Here is a 22061-nt window from a genome sequence, read left to right on the forward strand (position 1 = left end):
GTACTTAGTTTCAGAGATTTTCGAATCAAGGGAAAGCTTCTCCGTGTTTTCAGCTCTCTTTCACTTCTACTAAATCAAGTAGCCTATATATAGATAAAAGCTGCTCTCATATTCTGTCACATACCGTACCTTATACATATTATCAGCATTTACATCTTCCCTTACCAGTATCATAACTTTTATCATAATATGCATCACATGCATATGTTCCTGATACAACATTTTTGAACTGAAAGTTGTTTAAGGATCCATCTTAACACTATAAGCTCTCTCTTTGGTCTGCACTACCTAACTATTTTAACTAAATGAGTTTATGTTCCATGTACTAATGGGTCGTTTGGTACGCGCGCGGGATAAGGTGTGAGATTAAATTTATAGTGTTTGGTTAATGATACAAATTTATTTCAGAATAAATTTATACCGTCAACTAAGCATAGTATTAATTTAATCCCATACGTAATCCTGGATCCCACCTTATCTCATTAAACTTGAGATTATTTTATCCAACATTTGAAGTGGGATAAATTAATCCATATTATAATTTCAAGAATGTAATCCCAGAATAATTTAGTCCGCATGCTAAATGACCCCAACGGTATAAGGAATTTATACAGTATTAGGTTATAATGACCTATTTAACTTGTTAATGGAAGCATTGGGTAATTTTTCAATACCAACAGTTCGATATAATAACCTAACATCAGAGTGATGATGTGTTATAACCAGCTAAATTATACTAATTGTCTAAAGAAAATTAGACTATTAATTAACTCATATGTGCAATGACAGTGTGAGGATTTTCCACACTATCGAGTTGAAATTATGTATAACAAAAGGTAATACTGTAATACTACTATAAGTTAATCCTAATTTGGTAACCTGAAGATGCAATAAATAATCTCTACTAACTAAGTATATAATAGTAGATAGTTTATAGTTTAAAAATTCTTTATAATGTTAGTTTTTATAAATTACCACATTAAATAATTTAAAAAAAAAATTAAAAAAAAAGGAAAAAAAAAAAAGACAGCGGCCCGGAAAGGTGGACTTATGGAATGAGGCAGAAAAGAAGAAATGGGTGTCAATGGTGCATGTCACCAATACATTTTTCTCGTAATCCAACGGGCAACAACCAAAAATATAAGTAAATGAATGGTGAGGGGCAAATGGCAGATCTTAAGGAAAATAAAAACAAACAAAATCTTGGCCCAAACCAGACACGAAACATATCTACTTCGCCCCTATATAACCCGGCAAGCAGACGGATAAGCTGGAAAAAAAGTAGAATTGAGTTCAAATCCGACCAGAAAGACAATTGAAATCCATACTCAGAGTAGAAAAACCTAGAAAAGAATGTAACACAGAATATGCAAAAATGCACACATCCATATGCAGCACAAAATATATATTACCTATGTTGCTTAAGGATTTAACTTATATTCAGTAATACTGTGATTTTTTTGGTATACTATCAATGTATTTTAACTTGTTTTAATAAATGATTTGCTTCTGAGTTACTAATTTACATTATAAACAATTAGTTATAATTATTTTTAAACTGACCTTATAGCATATAGAAATTAAACTTTCTCCTACATATTCACAAAAACAAAAAAAGGGAACAACCCATACACAAGGTATCCTGCATCAACGCAAGATTCGGAAAAAGGATTGCACGTCAAGGGGTTTGGTCCAATGTAGACCGCCTACCCTAATGCAAGCAATAGGGGTTTCTTCTACGGATCGAGGTCATACGGAAACATATTTACCATCCTCTAGCTAATTCGTTCTACAAAAATCACAATAAAAAGGAGCTTACCGATAAGATCAACAAATAGTAATAATTAGTTATAATAACAAAATAAAAGTCATTCTTGAAATCCCAACAGAAAAACTAACATCCTATAAGAAAACAATGTCTTACTTCAAGGAGAAGTGCTGGAACTTCTGTTTCTCCTTCCCATTACCTAAATGGATGTCAATGAAGTTAAAAGAAAATCAAGAATTAGATTATTCTATGGCCTCTCTAATAATCCTTCCCTAAGCCAAAATGCCATAATTAAAATTTAAATTCTGAATTCGCCTTTCTGTTTAAGGTCTTGGCGGTGGAAAGAATTGCGTACCGGCCATGAAAGCATTAATAGGAGTTGGATATACGGAAGGATCGAACATTGTACCATGTTGTTGCTGGTGACTCGTGGCGGCAGCTGCGGTGGTGGAAGTGGTGGCGCCGGTGATAAAATTCAGCGCTTGTTGAGCTGCGCCACTACCTGCTGAACTCTCTCCACCACCACCACTATATCGACCCTCTGGCCCTTGATCATATAAAATTCCTTTGAATAAATGGCCCCCAATATTAACAGCCGTTTGATAAGCAAATTGATCTTCTGCATCGTCAATTGCACTAACTTTTACGCAGCGAAAGACTGCTTGAGAACTCACTTCTGCTGGAAAATGACCACCTACCTCTAACCCTAGCAATCAAAAAAGCACCTTAGTACAAATCAAATAATGAACTACCATTATTACTTCAAAGAACACAAGGAAAAAAAATGAAGTACAACACTCCACAATGCAATAACTTTTTTTTCGTCAAGTTTACTGCTAAACAGTAGAAAAATAAAAAAAAGAGTATAGGGTTGGTCACGGAATAATGAAAATAGCTATGTAGCATGTGTAATCACGGTTTTTGTTCTTCTTGATTTTTCTTCCCCCACATACTTTGTAGATTAGCATAAAAAAAACACGTTTGATTAAGCCCTTTAACGCGTCTTAAATTTTTTTAAAATAAAAAAGAGATGAATTAATTAATTACTCTGAAGTTCATTGATGATTCCCTTTAAAATAAACAAGAAATGATTGTACTTCCTATAGTTAAAGAGATGAATTCAACCAATCCCACCATTTTTTTTAAGACCAAAAATATAAGTATGAGAAAACTTTAAGGATTAGTAGTATGAAAATTATGGTTTGAGCTCATATTTTTAAGATAGTTCACAAAGTTGAGCTCATAAAAATTAAATCTTGAATCCGTCTCTATTACCTGACGAGATGGCGGGCAAACGCGTACAAGCAAGAGAGGAGCTGGTGTTCTCTCTTGGCCTTTTGGGAATAATATTAGAATCAGCTCTCAAACTCAACTGTTGAGTTTGTTGTTGTTGATTATGTTGTTGCAAAGCAGCAAGTTGTTGTTGTCTTTCACGTCTTTTAGCAGCAGGAACCCAAGTACTTTTAACGTGAGTTTGACACTGAAATCCTCTGCTCTTACAACAAGTTCGACATCTCAAATGTGGACAATCTTTCTTAGCTTGATTACCACAATCTTGACAATTCATACCCCCAACTCCACTACTACTACTTCCCCCTGTTGCCCTCATTACCCTAAAAGAATTACTATAATTATGATTATTATTATTATTATTATCATCACCGACAATATTGTTATTTCCGCTACTACTACTACTACCACTGATAATTCTTCTGTTGTTACTGGGTCCCACTCCAACTGAGAAATCCATCTCTTGCACTTGATGTTGTGGGGTTTGTGCTCTTTGTTGATGCAACTGATAGTACTGTTGCCATAATTCAAAACCCTTGTTGTAGATCTCTTCGTTCTTGAATAAAAGAAAACTATTCGTAGCTAATTGATCTTGTTCTTGTTCTTGTTCTTTATTTCCACCTCCACCTCCACCACCTAGTGTAAAAAAACCAGACATTTTTTACTACTAGCTTCTATGTCTATCCTTAATTTTGACAGCATATTCATACCCTCTTCAACCTAGTTAAAAATAGGAGAATAACTAGAGGGGGGGGGGGGGAGGAAGACAAAGTAAATGGATTTTTTTGGGGTTATGGTTAAAACTTTGCAGCTTTTGAGGAAAAATTATACTAGGACAATATATTTAGGAAAACGAAAGGAAAAGAAAATGGTTGAACTTCTCTTTTATGGTTTGCATTAAATTCACAGCTCTGCTACGCCGCCATGGCCACTGCACTACTGCTTTACCTCTTCCTTCAATTTAAGACTTATACAACAGTAGTACCATCTTTCTTGTCTCTCTCTTAAATTTTCTCTCACACACACTAATTCACTCTCTGTTTCTCACACTAATATTTTTCTTGGAACAGAAAATATTGCCACTTCTTTTCTACAGTTTTCTTACAGTTGGGCAATAAAATCTCATCAACAAGGAAGTAATCGAGGCCTATGCATGGTAATCGAACGGCTGAGAATTAACCACGTGGCTTGGCATCAGCTTTTGCTTATTCGTCCTTGCACCGGAAAACACGCTCTACTTTTTTCTGACCGTCCCATAATTAAGAAGGTTTTTCGTAAAAATTTCAATTTCAATCCAACCAAGAAATCTATCATACTAATACCAAATGAGGAAACACAAATTTACGGCCATTTCAATATTTTTGTATCACAGACCAATCAATGGACGTGGACATAAGTGGCTGTGATCACGACGGGCAAGAATTACAGACCCTAATTAACCCTACTCTAGTCTATTTCATTATCTTTAATCGAATTTAACTTATAAACTTGATAATTTAAATATTCTTTACGAGTATTATCGTATTTTAATTTGTCGCACCTAATTTTTATTCATTACTTCTTAGATTATACATTATTAATTTCACCTATTATGGATGATTGTAGGTTGTTATTTTTAGATGCCATGAAAGCATAATATATCTGTCAATTAACAGGGAGCTAAATGATTCAAATGGATTTTGATTTTCTTTATTTAAAAATAATAACGCAAAAAAAGAGTCAAAACAAATTGTTTAGATTATTTATTCTCTTGAATATAAGAAAAACTTATTGTATAGCAAAAGCAATTCAAAAATTACTTTAGATTTTATGTTGCAATCTTATAATCTTGTTTAGTGATATTCTTATATTTGTTAAAACCCTGGTTAGAATTCTTAACTTTGTCATTGTGGTCAGCTTACAGATATTAAACTCAATTTTATCCTTTTTATAATTATTAATTGATTCTCTTTTCTTTTCTAAAATATTTTTATGTGCATAAACATATTTATTCCATTATAAGCTCCTATTTTGCCACAGATTTTGGCTACTTTTTTTCCAACAAAAAAAATCAAAAATATTATATCTTTATGAAACATGATCAATTTTTGAACTTTTTAAAAATTTCTTTTCAAATTCCCAAAAAATAATTTAGGACAGTTTTTGAATTAAAAAATTTCTCCCATTCATAAAACTTCTACTTATCTGCAAATAAAATACATGTCGAAACACCACTTTAATTTCTAAAAAATTATTTTTTAACACAATTTAATTTTTTTTCAAACCTCAACCAAATCTATATCCCAACGCTAATATTTTCGCTTTGAATGATTAAACAGTGAGTTTTATTCTATGTAGCAGGATATTTCTATAAACCGGTCCATGAAAAAGTGAAATGAAGAGTAATAGAGATGTCTATATCTTTAGGTCAACTCTTCTGATGTAACAAGGGAGGGAGGGGTCCTGAGTAAAGTACTTATATTAGTATTATACAGTAGCAGCCAATCAACATATTGTATACTTCAATTAATATATTCTTAGTTAACAAAGGGTATGAATACAGTCTGTCAGCTGTGTCTTCGTAAATGAGACATAATCAAAAGGTCTTTCAATAATAATGGAGTAACAAATATTATTATAAGTAATACTAGTAATTATACTCTAAGAGGTCGTTTGGTAGAGTGCATTAGGAAAGTAATGCATGCATTAGCTTTGTGTATTAATAATATTTTATTTGATACATTTTTTCACCTTATGTATTGTAGAAATCTATCATTGTTGAGTGGAAGAACTTAGCACAGAGATTCGAAGAAGAAGAAGAAGAAGAAGAAGAATGGCGGGAAAATCAATTTTAACTAATTTTCTGAAAAGAAAGCTAAAATACATACACCTCTATACACACACATATATATAGACCTCCACTACTTCAACTATCACTAACCTCTAACAGACTATTACAGCTGTATAAATGAGTTAATCACGTGCTAATTTCTACACCCCTCCCCCTTCAAGCTAGGAGTGGTAAAAATGTTCAAAACACCTAACTTGGACATCAAATGATAGTGTTGAGCAGTTCCTAGTCCTTTTGTGAGCAAATCTGCTTCCAGTTCTTCTGTTGGCACATATGCTGGACGTATCAATCCTTGTTGCACCTTTTTCCTCACAAAATAACAATCTTTCTCTATATGTTTCGTTCGTTCATGAAACAATAGGTTATTAGCTATCTGCATAACTACTTTACTGTCTGTATGAAGTTAAATTGGAGTAGCAACCTCTACTCCCTACTCTCTGAACATTCCAACCAACCATATCAACTCAGACACAGTCAAGGCCATGCTTCTATACTCAGATTCTGCTGAACTCCTTGCCACTACGGCCTGCTTCTTAGATTTCCAAGATATCAATGATCCACCAAACTTCACAAGGTACCCAGTAACTGATTCTTTGGAGTTAGGACAACTTGCCCCGTCTGCATTACAATGTGCACTAAGAGTCATGTCCCTATCTGTACTCATAAGGATTCCAAACCCTGGCTCATTCTTCGCATACCTGACTACCCTGTACGCTGCTTCAAGATGGGACTGCTTGGGAGCTTGCATAAATTGACTTAGAGTCTGTACATTATAAGCAATATCGGGTCTTGTCAAGGTCAAGTATAAAAGCTTTCTAATCAACCTTTGATAGATCTTTACATCTGCTAGTGTTGGATCATTGTCTAAGTGACAATGTTCATCATACTCAACAGTTGTAAGTCGTTTGTTTTGTTCCATTGGTGTAATGGCAGGCTTGGCACCAGACAGTCCCAATTTTGCTATAAGCTCTAGATCATACTTACTTTGGCATAAAAGAATTCCTTTTGCTGACCTACAAACCTTAATGCCCAGAAAGTATTTCTAGTTTCCTAAGTCCTTAATTTTGAAGCCTTGTGTAGTGTGATCTTTGCTTCTTGAATCATTATAGTGTCATTGCATGTTATTATAAGGTCATCAATATATACAAGTATGACAACCTGTTTTCCATTCTCCTCTTTGGTGAACAAGAAGTGATCATGTTTGCTTTGTATAAAACCTGCTACCTATAGAGCTTCTATAAGTTTCAAGTTCCATTATCTTGATGCTTGCTTGAGTCCATATAGGGATTTAAGTAGTTTGTAGCCCTTAGAAATCCCCCTTTGGCTGCTGAAACCAGGTGACAATTACATGTAAACTTCTTCCTCAGGGTCACCTTGAAGAAATGCATTGTAAACATCCATTTGGAAAAGAGGCCATTGGTTCATAGCAGCCAATGCAATGACTGATCTCACTGTGACCATTTTGACAACTGGAGAAAAAGTCTCCTGATAGTCTAGACCTTCTTGCTGGTTGTAACCCTTAGCTACAAGTCTTGCTTTAAACCTCTCAACTTCTCCATTGGACCTGTACTTAATTCTGTATACCCATCTGCACCCAATGGGCACCTTATCCTTAGGAATATCAACTATCTCCTAGGTATTATTTAGAACTAAGGTATCTACTTCTATCTTTATGGCTTCAATCCATCTTGGGTCCTTCATGGCTTCTGTGTATGATGTAGGTTCTGTTTCTTGTGAGGTAACAGTCAAGTAAGATTGATAAATAGCTGATAAGGCATTATAGTTCACATAATTGGATATTGGATATATGCAGGTAGAAGATGATGCTCCATTGATTGGGAAGACATAGTCTTGCATCCAAATAGGTGGCTTGAGACCTCTGTTGGACCTCCTGAGTTGTACAGGTTGAACTTCCTCAGTGGTTTCATTAGATGGTATCTGCATATTATGAGCAACCTTTGTATCTAGTGACTGTTCACCATGATCTGGATCAGCTCCTGTGAGGTTGTGCTCTTGTTGCATCACTTCATGACCATGCTCAATAGCTTGGTTGACTGTATCATATCCTTCTCCTGGCATATGTGGTTGTTGTTGATGCAAAGAGTAATCTTCTCCTTTTGATTTCAGCTCTAAGAACATAGGATCTTGTTGTGTATCATCATTCCCTAGTTGAAAAGGAAAAATATCTTCCTTGAATGTGACATCTCTACTAACAAAGAACTTCCTTCTCCTTAAGTCATATAGCTTGTATCATTTCTGAGATACTGAATATCCCATGTGAACAACAGTAATGGCTCTAGGAGAAAATTTGTCCACATTTTTGTCACTATAGCAAAACATAGACAACCAATAGTTCTTAGGTGTGTCATATTAGGTGCTTTCTTATAAAAAATCTCATATGGAGACTTCCCAGCTAGAACTGAAGAAGGCAGTCGATTAATACGATATGCTGTAGCCAGTACACAATCTCCCCAGAATTACAGAGGAATTCTGCCTTGAAATCTCAGAGCCCTTGCCACCTCCAGGACATGCCTATGTCTTCTTTCCACGACTTCATTCTGTTGTGGAGTATGTGGGTGATAACTAGGGATTCTAGTCTATTTTATATTCCTTTTTGCTTGAGTTTTGGATTAAAAAATGTATACAAGTAGTCCCGAAAATTTACATATTGTGCTTGTTTGCAGTGTTTGGTCAAAAAGTGATAAGGAAGTCAAAACCAGCTCAAAAAGGAGTGAAACCTGCTCAAGTACCAAGAACAACTCAAAGCACTTCTATAACAGTAAATCCACCGCAGCAGCAATAGACCCACCACGACCGTAGTGCATTTGTTGCGATCCGCAGTGGAAAAGATCAGAGAGATGCAATTTTGGAAGCTCAAGCAATGCTGTCCACGGTAGATTCTTCGCGGCCGCAATCCATTTGTTGCGGTCCGCGGAGAGGGGATTCAGAGAGCTTGGATTTTGGAAGTTTCAAAACACCATAGTCCACGGTCTATTTTATGCGGTTCGCGATGAAGCCATCGTGGCCTAGAGTATTTTATGCGGTCCGTGGTGGCCAGATTCAGAGACCAAAACTTGAAACCAAAAAGCCTCACGGCGGCCGCAGTCCATTTCTTGCGGACCACGGTACCTCCGTCAGGGGTATTGTTTGTCCAAAAAATTCGGCCTTGTAAAAATACTCCTTTTTCCATATTTTTAGGGTATCTTTATCTGAGCAGAGCACGTGAACGGCGGTTTTAGTCTATTTTGAGTAATTTGTAGCTAGTTTACCATTAAATCTTCAAATCTTAGCTTGTAATTATATTTTATGGGTTATTCTTCATCTAAATATCTGATTTCTTTCATTATTATGAGTAGTTAGACCCACTAGCTAGGGTTGTGGCTCAACCCTAGTGTGGGTATTTGATGTGTCTTTTGTTTTAATGCTTAGATGTTTATGGGTGGTTGATATTTGGATTGATTTGTGTTTTCCATGTTTAATTAGTGGTTGCAAACACTAATATGTGCCTTTTTGGACTTGGGCTCTTCTTGAGAAAGAGAGCTTGAGTCTAGGAAAATCAGTGCAACAAGGAATTGGGGTATTCAAGAGATTGATAGCCCCAATTAAAGGGTTAAACCTAGAGATAGTAGTACCCGACTTGAGCCTATATTGCTTGCACAATTTTAACACCCAATTGATCTTGAGAAAATCAATTAGAGCAAGGTCACTCAAGCTACCGAGAGGTATAGAGTGAGTAAATTCGTGCATTGCCTATATCGCAATCCCCAACATAACAACTTTGTCTTAGGTTTTAGAACCTGTCAAATATTCACCTAGGAGAAAGCCACTTTTCTAGTACCTTTTTAACTATTTAGAAAACCTTACAAGTATTCATACTTAGTTTAATTTCGCATATCATTAGCATAAAATTAGAAGTAACAAACAAACAAATATGATTGGAAGTGTAATTAAGAGCACTACGCACTGCTAGTTTAGATAGGAATCCAAATCTCAAACGTTCTAGCTCCATGTGGATTCGATCCCGACCTTCTCGGGTAAAAGCTGTATCAACCGCTCTTGCCAGTTTGTAGTGGTATAGGGTTGGACCCGATCAGTGGGCAGCTACTTTGATGTAAAATACCATTATCTATCAAATAATCTTGACATTCATGACTAAAGAACTTTGCACCATTGTCAGTTCTTAGTACTTTAACATTCCTACCAAACTGTGTATATACCATTTTAAGAAAGGATTTCAGCACAACAACAGTATCACTTTTCAACTTCATTAGAAAAATCCAAATCATCTTGGAGTGATCATCAACAAGAGCCAAAAAATATCTATTTCCATTATATGTAGGTACTCTATATGGACCACAAATGTCTACATGAATCAAATGAATATGTCTTTAGCTATGTTGCTACTTAAAGGAAATGGTTTCCTTGTCTGCCTAGCTAAAGGACATACAGTGCAATTATTGAGCTTGCAATCAAAAAACTTCTTGTCTTTAAGAAAATCCAACTGCTTCATGAATTTGATTGGCACATGCCCAAGCCTTCTATGCCAAGTAGTGAAGTCTTCTTGCATTCCTTCTACAAGACAATTGCTTATCCTTTGTGCCATTTTATTTCTGTTGGACCCTTTAGGAATCAGTAGATAGAGACCACCCTTCTCCTTACCAATCCCCTTCACTTTCCCAATGTATAGGTTCTGAAATACACAAAATGTTGGGAAAAAATTAACTGATCATTGTAGCTCCTTAGTTAATTTTGAGACAGATAACAAGTTGTATTTAAAATCAGGCACACACAACACATCATGTATCACATCATGATCTATAAGTTTGTAACTTCCCTTGTAGATAATAGGCACAGTCTTACCATTTGGGAGATTGACACTACCTTTACTTGAGTCAGGTAATCCAGTCATTGTTATCAACATATCACTATTAGATGTCATATGGTCAGTAGTACCAGTATCTACAATCCAGTAGTCAGCTAGATGATCTAGAGATTGAGAATTAGCATTACCTGCCATATTTGCTACATGTTCTTCTGATTTGTCCTTGCTTATCATCTTCATGATCTAGTTGTATTGCTCATCAATAAAGAAATTGAGCATTCCTTGACTCACCCCTGCATTATCCTGATTCGCAACAACATTTTTGCCAGAACTGTTATCACTCATAGCCATGTTAGCTTGCCTATACTGCTGTGATTTCTTCCCCTTTAAACCAGATGGATATCCAACTAATTTGTAACATGTATCTCTTGTATGTTTTTTGTTTCGACAATACTCAGAGTACAAATTATTGAACCTCTTAAACTTTGACTGATTATTTCTAGAACTCATAAGAGCAGTAGAATCATTTACTTCATTTGTCACATTAATATGTGAATTAGTCTCAAACACTCTTCTCTGATTTTCTTCATTTATTAACATTGCATAGACACGACTAACAGAAGGTGATGGGGATTGAAGTAAAATCTGACTTCTAATTGCATTATAGGATTCATTTAAGCACATTAAGAACTAAAAAGGTTTCTGCTGCTCCAAGTGTTCAATAAAATCTCTAGTTCCAACTGTAATAGGAAGAGAAGGAATCATAGAATTATATTCATCCCAAAGTGACTTCAACCTAGAATAATATACTGAAATGCTAGATGTACCTTGAGAAATGGTAGCTATCTCCCTCTGAAGGTTGTAGATCCTAGATCCATTAACTTTATCAAAATGATCCTGCAGATCTAGCCACACTTCCTGAACACCACCAGCATATACGATTCCATTCACAAGATCTGGTGAAAACGTGTTCATAATCCATGTCAAAACAGTGGCATCCACTCGCTCCCATTCCTCCTCCAAGTTGACTGTAAATTGAGCCTTTGTACAACTCCCATCGATGAACCCTAGCTTACGCTTTGCTCGCAATGCAATCACCATCGCCTTGCTCCAAACTGGATAATTCTCAGTTCCTTTGAGCTGTATCGATATGATGACATTTCCAGGATTATCAAAAGGTTGCAAATATAGAGGATGACGGGGATTGTCGATGTCCAGATTCGCCATGGTTGACTGTCAAAATTGGCTTCAAAAACTTGAACTGATGATTTCAGAAATTGTATTAACTGACTAATTCTTCGCCTCGATCGATCTACTCGAGCTCTGATACCATGTAGAAATCCAGCATTGTTGAGTGGAAAAACTTAGCAGAGAGATTCGAAGAAGAAGAAGAAGAAGAGTGGCGGGAAAATCAGCTTTAACTAATTTTCTGAAAAGGAAGCTAAAAAACATACACCTCTATACACATATATATAGACCTCCACTACTTCAACTATCACTAACCTCTACAACTAACCTCTAATAGACTATTACATCTGTACAAATGAGTTAATCACGTGCTAATTTCTACATGTATAACTAATACAAGCATTAATTATACATTCTAGTTGATATTATCATATGTATAGTTAATGCATAGCAAACTATGGCATTAGTATTATCAATGCTATTAATGCATGCATTAGCTTGATTAAAGACAAAATTGTCCTTAAAGTCCCTTAAAGCTAAAGAATATATAGCGCATTTTTGTAAACAACTAATCTTTTTTTTAAAATTATGCAATGCATTTTAATTTTTAATACACCACACCAAATAATGTATAAAGAATAATTAATCTTTGCATAACTAATGCTTGCATTATTAACCCACGTATTACCACTCTCCGCATTACAATTCGATCAAGTGTGGTATTCTAATTCTGGTGACCCGATGACAGGATCGCGGCCGCTCATTCATATTTCATACTAGAAATAATTGCAGAAATTCCTTCGATAATGTGAATTCTTATTTTTTTAGTGATATTGCACGATCACGGCAATTGGTTGAATCTCATAATGAAATCAATTTGTAGTATATATAAACACAAGTCTGTTTTGATATGAAGAGAAATATCTTAAAGATGATTTATTTATTCCAAAACATTAATTTTTATTCAAAATAAAAGCCAAAATGAAATTACTAATAAAATTCAAACAATTCAAAAAAAGAAATATTCTATATTTTTTCTAAAAATTTCTTTTCGAAGATTTTTCCAAATATTTAAACCATGATTCTTTTTAGAATCCTTGAACATGAAGTCATGATTTATATTGCAAGTTGAATATCTCAAAATTAATCTCCTATTTTGGTCTTTAAGCCTTTATAATATGAATGAATAAATGCTCTCTCCAAAAAGAATTACTTGCTAATTCGCTTTTAAACTCGATCACAAATATCATATCATTAACTTCTATCCTTTACTTTTGTAGTGGGTTTTCAAGGAATCTAAGACTGCCATCACTCACTCATCACATTGTGTGATACTTAATGCTTCAGCTTAACAAGCAATCATGAACATGATTAAAATCAACTTATACTGTAATTAGTCAAAATATTCCTTTTTCTATTTTTAATAACAAAAAATAAAAATCCATTCAAAAACATTACTTAGGGCCCGTTCGACATTAGAAAAAATCTCCTTATTCAGAATTTTTTTCATTTTTTCCAGAATCAGTATTTGGTCGTGAAAACTTCAAATTTATTTGAAGTAAAATTCTGGAATTTTCTCGAAAATTTTAAGAACTCCAAAAAGTTATTTTTCAAAATTTTCATTTCAAATCACTCACAAAAATTCAAAAAACAGCCCCAAATTTTATTCATATACAAACACAACTCTAATTTTCAAATATTATTTTCACTTAAAAATAAATTTTACTTTATTCCGGAATTTCACAATTCTTAAGTCCAAACGCTCACTTATTAATCTGAGAACTTTTGCATCTTAGATACAGTAACATTGACTAAAATTCTTTGTTTTTTCTTTTCTTTAGTCAGTACATTGACAAGATTTATTTTGTCCATTTGCAATATAATTTCCCCCTTCAGTCTCCACCAACAGTATCTTTTAGTCAAGATGATTGAGATGTGTTATACCAACTGAAAATTTTACCTAAAAAGTGCCTTAAGCAGCTGTGTGATAAGACATAAACTCGTCGAGAACCATTCTTTAAACTCCTACGACAGCTTTTTAAAGGATAGTGCTATGACTCTATCGATGGAGTAACTAGTATTCAGGGCGAGCTAGAGTCGCTAGTGGGTTCAGTCAAACCAAATAGTTTGGTTCGAAACCTTGTATTTGTCGAATATATATAAATTACTAATTTAAAACCCAATAATTTAAAATGCTTAGAATTTCGAACTCATAAACTTAAAATCTCGGCGTCACCTCTGATTGTTTTACCAACACGAGTTATGATGAAGCGTGACGTATTACTTCATTTAACCCGAGCTTTTAAATTTAAGTCCGGAGTATGAAGTCGCCTTTGTTAAGACTTTTGAATGCAAATCCAACTGATCGGACACTAATGTGATTACTCAAATGGTCACTCAACTATACCAAATTATCTCCTAAAGTCACTTTACTTTCGTTTGTAATAACAAAGTCACTTAACTATGTCTATTGCACTCAGAAGGTCACTCAACTAGATTTTTCAAATTTTGGATTGCCAAATACCTATTTTACCCTCTAAATTATAAATATTTATCTTCTTTTTATTTTTTAAAACTTTTTAATATTATGATTTTCTCTTTTTAATTTATATTATGGACTTATTTATAGAATAAATAAATATTATTTATAAATTAAAAAAATAAAAAGTATTTAAGCATGTATAATGCTGGAATAACAAAATAACGAGCTTAATAAAAAAAGTTAATTTAGAATAATTTGTTAATAATAATAATTTTAGTATTAACAACAAAACTTCAAAAATTTATTTACACAATTCAGAATGAAAGAAAATAAAGGTTGTAAAATATATATTCCATACACGTAATACAAAAATAATTATTTAAATAAAGATATTTTTATAATATACATTATATATTCTTGAAAATTATGCTCAATTATATTATTATGTTTCTATCAACTTTCCGACGACACAAAGTTATGTCACCGAAAAGTAGGGGGACTATCTGCATAGGGTAAAATATACTATGTTAAATCGTGCATGGAATATATATAATATAATTGAGCATAATTTTCAAGAATATATATGTATATTATAAAAATACTTTTATTTAAATAATTATTTTTATATTACATGCATGGAATATATATTTTACAACCTTTATTTCTTTTTTCATTCTGAATTGTGTAAATAAATTTTTAAATTTTTGTTGTTAATACTAAAATTATTATTACGAACAAATTATTCTAATTAATTTTAATATGCTCATTATTTTGTTATTCCAACATTATAGATTATAGATGCTTAAATACTTTTTATTTTTTTAATTTATAAATAATATTTATTTATTCTATAGATAAGTCCATAATATAAATTAAAAAGGGAAAATCATAATATTAAAAAGTTAAAAAAATAAAAGAAGATAAATATTTATAATTTAGAGGGTAAAGTAGGTATTTGGCAATTCAAAATTTGAAAAATCTAGTTGAGTGATCTTCTGAGTGCAATATGCATAGTTCAGTGACTTTATTGTTACAAACGAAAAAAAAGTGACTTTAGGAGATAATTTGATAAAGTTGAGTGATCATATGAGTAACTGACTCTGCTAATGTTATATATTTCTTCTGTTTATACTAGTACTAGTATATGTCACGGGACACTTTTTATTATTACAAGAACACGTGATTTCCCTTAATTATTGCCAATAAGTAATTTAAATATAATACGTACTCGTATTTATATATTATAGGGAATGGACCAGTAAACGACCAAATCTAGCCGTACGTGATCCTTTACAAAAATGATTAAAGAGCGGCTAATTAGTAGTCACGGTATTATTTTCAATTCTTGTGGTGTAAATTTAATGTGAAAGGCAAATGATCAATCCTTAATTTTACTTTTTAAAAATTAGGTTTTTAGGGGCCCGAGGTTTCTTTTTACTACTATTTGACCCTGCAATTTTTTTTTTGGTCTACCTAGAGACTATCTTTCGTCTATATTTTGTGTATTGCGTATTAAATATATACTGTCAGTGTCATTATTCTAGGATTCATGTTCTGAAAATTAAAATAAGAAAGAAAATGCAACATGCTTTCATGTGTAACGATAAAAAGCTAATGATAAGAATTGGTCAGCCCCATAAAATATGCTAAAAGCCAAAATTACCTTTACTATCTCGAAAGCATAGTGTATATTTAATCAATCGTATTGCTGAATTTCACGCTATTTTTGGGCCTTTTGTCTGTTTCATATAATTCGGAAACTTTGCTATGATGTAGTGGAACATTTGGCAATTGTACTAAACTCATTTTCAGTTTCTCTAGGAATAAGTATAAAATATTGTACATTCTTATTACCCCTTATTTCAAAATGTATGTTCAATCTTTATAAGAAGAGGTCCTCCCGACCATATGTGGTGTAGTTCCAAGAACTATTACTTTTTGTCTTCGAACAATATTACTTTTTGTCTTCGAACAATAAGATATATATATATATATATATATATATATATATATATATATATATATATATATATATATATATATATATCGTTCGTCACAACAACAAATTCAGTTTAATTTCAGGATTAACGAATTTACCTCTATATTGTAAAAGTAGAAAAACTGTTTCAGGTAATATATTGTTAACACCAATAAATGATCATTTATACCACTCCAATTGCCAATTCATTGATGAATGACACTATTTACCAATTCTCTACCTAAATTTTTTATTTTTTTTTAAACAAGCAAAGGAATATTTAAGTATAACTAACTTATATGTCTAACTCCTCTTACATGAGCTTCTTAATATTTAGCCGATCACTCTTAAGTCAATTTGTTGAGAATTCGCATGAAAATAGTTTAATATAAATATGATGAAATCATATGTTACGTCAAGTAACAATGCTGGTAAGTGCCTTAACCAAATATTTCGGGTTCGATCCCTGAATATGAAATCAATTTTATTCGGGGAACGTTTTATTCTTAATGTGGAACTTTTTGTCACAAATTTGAATTTAGTATGAACCAATACAGGTACCGAATATCGGGTGGAAAAAAAAATTCAAAGTGTTCCACTTGTTCGATTTGCAAATAATAAAAAGGTAACTTGAGAACAAAGGTTTTATTATCCCAGGAAACCAGCTGAGCAAAGAAGAAAAGTGAATTTAAGGGGGGAGAGTGGGATTTGGTAGAGGTAAAATCAATTCAATGCAAAGACAAAAAGGAGTAGTACGTAATAAAAAGAGCCGATTTTGAGTTCGAATGAATGAAGAGAAGACTGAAGAGTGAAAGAAAGAGTAGAGTGAATATGGATTTTCTTTTGCTATTCCCAATAATTCTGTCTTTTTGGAGTGTTATCGAGCCCTGCGCCATTCCTTTGCCTTTATTTTACAGTAACTACTACTGCTTCTACCAACTCGTTGGGGAGTTGACTCTTCTTTTTCTTTTTCAGTTTCTTTCGGCAGTAATTAGAAGGCCAACGCCCTGTAAATCAACATTGTGATCTTAGTTAGCTGAATACAAACTTGTTGTATCATCAACTACTAGTGACATGAAATAACCCAAGAGAATTTGATACACAATTTTTATTTTTATTTTATATTCATGTAAAGAAAATTTAACCCACTATTGCATAAATATCAACAACAAACTCAGTAGAGTCCTACAAATGGGATCTGGGGAGAATAATATGTATGAAGATCTTATTCCTTTCATGGGAAGGTAAAGAGGTTATTTCTGATAGATCATTGACCCGAGAAAGAGCCACTTATTGATATGTATAGGCGCAGAAGTGGAGTGCAGCTAAAAGAACATCGCATAATTATTAGCTAGTTGTTGGGAGCAGTTAGTGATTAATGAGTTGTCAATTAGCTATTAATTGTTAGTTGATGAAGTTAGTTAGAGTCACGTGAGAAGTACGTGATAGAGAAAAGAACATCAGTTGTATATGCTTGTCTATGTACTCATTCTGAATTGAGCAGACATAGTTTCTTCTGTCTCCCCCCTCTATTCTCTCATCACGTGAGAAGCACGTGATAGAGAAAAGAACATCAGCTATATATGCTTGTCTATGTACTCATTCTGAATTGAGCTGACATAGTTTCTTCTGTCTCCCTCCTCTATTCTCTCTTCAAATTGATTCCTATCCCTAATTGTAGTACTCAATTTGACATGGTATCAGAGCAGGTCTCTAAAGGCGACTGATTTTCCGACGTGATTCCCGCGACTACTGAAGAACATAAAGTTTTCTCAATTTCTCACAACCATGGCAGGAAATAAAGTCACGTCATTAGATCATAATTATCCATTATGGGAGATGTAACGACCCGACCGGTCTTTTCGAGAGTTGTAGCTCCATTTTTCCATTTACTGCTCATTTTGTACTTTAAAGATGTTATGTGACTTGTCGGGTTATTGGTTCGGGTCCGAAGAGATTTCAGAATGATGTCTCAAGGTTGAAAGTTTAAGTTAAAATGATTGACCGTATATTGACTTATGTGTAAATGACTTCGAAATGTAGTTTTGATGGTTCTGTTAGCTCCGTTGGGAGATTTTGGACTTAGGAGCGTGTTCAGATTGTGATTTGGAGGTCCGTGGTAGAATTAGACTTGAAATGGCGAAAGATTGATTTCAAAAAGTTTGACCGCGAGTGAACTTTTTGATATTGGGGTCGGATGAGTTCCGGAAGTTGGAGTAGGTCCGTGGTATTATTTGTGAATTGTGTGCAAAATTTGAGGTTAATCGGACGTGATTTGATAGGTTTCAGCATCGTTTGTAGAAAATTGGAAGTTCAAAGTTCAATAGGCTTGAATCTATGTGTGATTCGTGTTTTTGATGTTGCTTGAGGTGTTTTGAGGGCTCGACTAAGTTCGCATGATGTTTTGGGACTTGTTAGTATGTTTGGTTGAGGTCTTGGGGCCCTGGGGTGACTTTCGGATGGTTAACGGATCAATGTTGGACTTAGTATTATAGTTGATATTTCTGGTGTCTCTAATCTGGTTTCCTCTTAGCGATCGCGTAGGAAGGTCCGCGATCACGTAGGCTAAGTTGGGCAGTGAATGATTTTGTTCTACGCATTCGCCAGCAAGAGGATGCAAACGCATAGTTGTGGAATGTTGTGGTTCGCGAACGCGTGGCTAAGGTCGTGTTCATGTAAAGTATTGGAGGCAAAAGCTGGGGCCACACATTTTTTCCTTGCGGTCGCATAGTGAAGGACGCGATTGCGTAGATATGAGGAGTCAGTTGTACACAATTGTGGTTTTTGTTATGCGTTCACGTGGTGTAAGCTTGTGAGGCAGACTGGCTTGTGCTATGCGAACGCGGGAGGATGGCCGCGTTCGTGATGAAGGCGCACCTAGGCAGATTTATAAGTGTCAAAAATGAGGCTTTGAGTTCATAATACAAAAATTGATTTGGGAGCTCGGTGGAAGGCGATTTTTGGAGAGATTTTCATGTGGGTGTTTTGGGTAAGTGATTCCTATCTAGTTTTGGTTAATTTCCATGATTATGCCTTTGATTTCATCATTAAATTATTGATTTGGGGAGAAAAATTGGGGAAAATGAAGAAAAGTTTTTAGGGTAGATTTTGAAATTTTGATCAAGATTTTAGCATCGGATTTGAGTAATTTTGGTATGGGTGGACTCATGGATGAATCGGTGTTCAGATTTTTGACTTTTACTCGATTTCGATATGTGGGCTCGGATGCCAACTTTTGACTTAAAGCTTAGTATTTTCTTATAGAATCTATTCCTTTAGCTCGTGTTGATTGTATCGAATTGTTTGTGGCAAGATTCGAGACATTTAGAGGCTGATTTGCGAGGCAAAAGTGTGTTGGAGTAGAGATTTGCTCGGATTGAGGTAAGTAACATTTCTAAATCTGGTTATGAGGGTATAAAACCTCGTATTATATATCTTGTCATTAGTTTGGAGGTGACGCACATTCTAGATGACGGGTGTCTAGGCATGCACTGTAGGAATTGTACTTGGTCCATTCTATGGAATTGTGAAGTTGAATAACTTGTTGTTAGCTATATGCTTTCCATGTGTTATAGAAATTTGACTGTAAATTATGTTAGAAATCATATTTAGGCTATGTGTTAGGTACTGTTGGGACCCATAGAGGTCGTGTTACATGTTGAATTACCTGCTAATCACTGTTTGTACTCAGTCTCAGTTTTACTTGCATATCATATCTCAGTCCATGTTATTCCTTGTTGATTCATCATATCATTGTTGTTTGGCCCGATGTTAATGATTTCTGAGAGCCCGAGAGACTGGAGAGGTTGATGACTGAGTGAGGCTGAGGGCATGATTGTGAAAATATTTATGGGATTAGGATGCACGCCGCAATATGTTTTATTGATTTATGTCATGATTGGCTTGATATAGAGTTTGGGCTGAAGGGGCCCCTATGGAGTCTGTACACACCCCTAGTGAGTGTAGGTACCTACTGAGTACGAGTACCGAGTGGTGAGTTTCGAGTGCCGAGCGACTAAGTGAAATGAGTGACTTTGAGGAATGAGTGATTGTGAGGTTGGAATGAATGGCAGGACTGAGTGACTGTTGCTCTAAGAGGATGCATTTAATTTCATTATTGTTGTGCTTAGATACCATATATCACTATTTCAAAATTTCTAAGAGATGTTACATCCTGTTTTTTGCTATAACTTGACATGAATTAACTGATTTGACTTGAATTGCTGGACTTGAAAGCATGCTTATTTTTCTATGTTAGACTACTGAAATTGAATTATAATTATGTAGCTCGTCACTACCTTCAGCTCTTTATTTAGTCTTGTTACTTACTGAGTTGGTTGTACTCACACTACACCATGTACTTTGTGTACAGATCTAGGTATTTTCGGACACGGTGGGTGTTGATACTCTGCGCAGTTGATCCTTTTGGAGACTTCAAGGTAGTTGTCCGACGTTCGCAGATCTTGTTTCTCCTTCCATATCTTTCTATTTATTGTATTTAGTTGCGGACTATCATAGACAGTGTTTTCCCATACTTGTGATACTTAGATCCTTGTGACACCCCTATATTGGGAGTTTCGCCTTATGTTTTTTAAGTTTTCTATCCCTCTTATGTTAACTTTTATTATTAAAATTGCTTTAATTCATTTTCTATTAGAAGTGTTGGAAATATTTTTGAAAAGTCGGTTTGCCTAGTACTATGCTAGGCATCATCATGACAGGCTAGTTTTGGGTCATGACAAGTTGATATCAGAGTCTAGGATGCATAGGTCTCTCGAGTCATGAGCAAGTTTAGTAGAGTCTTGCAGATCGGTACAGAGATGTTTGTACTTATCTTCGAGAGGCTTCCGAACCCTTAGAAAACATCACATTCTTGTATTCTTGTCGTGCAGATTTGTTGATTCCGGTAACTAAACTTCTGTTATCATATTCTCTCACAAATGGTGAGGACACGTGCCTGACAGGATGGACAACCACCAGTACCACCAGTTAGAGCTGCGAGAGGCCGAGGTCGCGTTAAAGTCCGCGGTAGGGGCAGTGTTGCAACTTGTAAAGCAGCTAGGGCCATACCTGCAGACCCACCAGTCGCTCCAGATCTGGAGCAAATACCAGATACAGTTGAGCCAATGAGGTCAGCTCAGGCACCAGTTGTACCCATAGTGATTTCAGGCCTTCAGGAGGCCTTGGCTCAGACTCTGACCGTGTGCACTAGTCTTGCTCAGGCGATCTCAGTTCTGGTCACAACACTTACTTCTCAGGCCGGGGGAGGTACCCAAGCTCCCGCGGCCCATACACCAGAGCTGGTGATGCAAGGACTGTAGACACCGGGGGCACTACTAGCCTAGCCGATTACAGTGGCAGTCTTGGGGCACGTGTTGTCTATTGAGGGGATTCAAGTGGATCCGAGAAGATAAAGACGGTTCAGAGTTGGTCCAGACCGTCTTCAGCTACAGAGATTTGGAGCTTTCTCGACTTGGTCAGTTATTATCATCGCTTCGTGCAGGGTTTCTCGTTTATTGCATCGCCTTTGACCAAATTGGTCCAAAAGGGTGCTCCTTTCAGGTGGCCGGATCAGTGTGAGGAGAGTTTTTAGAAGCTCAAGACTGTCTTGACTGCAACTCCAGTTCTAGTTTTGCCTTCAGCTTCAGGCTCTTATATAGTATATTGTGATGCCTCTCGAATTGGTATTGGATTTGTCTTGAT

General features: G+C 34.9%; 4 protein-coding genes across 5 annotated transcripts; all 4 read right to left on the reverse strand.

The window, feature by feature from the left end:
- Nucleotides 1-1798: 1798 nt before the first annotated feature.
- LOC104241266 (protein SHI RELATED SEQUENCE 1-like) lies at nt 1799-4293 on the reverse strand. 2 transcript variants are annotated; one of them, XM_009796197.2, is made up of 2 exons: nt 3044-4293; nt 1799-2468 (listed from the first exon to the last, which is right to left on the reverse strand). In XM_009796197.2, exons 1-2 carry the CDS (start codon nt 3714-3716, stop codon nt 2092-2094), a joined length of 1050 nt encoding a protein of 349 aa, XP_009794499.1. In that variant the 5' UTR covers nt 3717-4293; the 3' UTR covers nt 1799-2091. The 2 variants fall into 2 exon arrangements, with proteins under 2 accessions (XP_009794499.1, XP_009794498.1); XM_009796196.2 differs by having other exon boundaries at nt 1799-2474; nt 3044-4291.
- A 2025-nt stretch (nt 4294-6318) lies between these two features.
- Nucleotides 6319-7349, reverse strand: LOC138890517 (secreted RxLR effector protein 161-like). Its single transcript, XM_070173910.1, has 2 exons — nt 7237-7349; nt 6319-6901 (listed from the first exon to the last, which is right to left on the reverse strand). Exons 1-2 carry the CDS (start codon nt 7347-7349, stop codon nt 6319-6321), a joined length of 696 nt encoding a protein of 231 aa, XP_070030011.1.
- A 171-nt stretch (nt 7350-7520) lies between these two features.
- Nucleotides 7521-10950, reverse strand: LOC104241267 (uncharacterized). Its single transcript, XM_009796198.2, has 4 exons — nt 10696-10950; nt 10336-10578; nt 10009-10093; nt 7521-8053 (listed from the first exon to the last, which is right to left on the reverse strand). Exons 1-4 carry the CDS (start codon nt 10948-10950, stop codon nt 7521-7523), a joined length of 1116 nt encoding a protein of 371 aa, XP_009794500.2.
- Nucleotides 10951-11400: 450 nt separating this feature from the next.
- Nucleotides 11401-11937, reverse strand: LOC138890518 (uncharacterized). Its single transcript, XM_070173911.1, has one exon. It carries the CDS (start codon nt 11935-11937, stop codon nt 11401-11403), a length of 537 nt encoding a protein of 178 aa, XP_070030012.1.
- Between the last annotated feature and the right edge of the window lie 10124 nt (nt 11938-22061).

The sequence above is a fragment of the Nicotiana sylvestris genome, chromosome 4, assembly GCF_000393655.2.
Source record: "Nicotiana sylvestris chromosome 4, ASM39365v2, whole genome shotgun sequence".
Taxonomy (NCBI): Eukaryota; Viridiplantae; Streptophyta; class Magnoliopsida; order Solanales; family Solanaceae; genus Nicotiana; species Nicotiana sylvestris.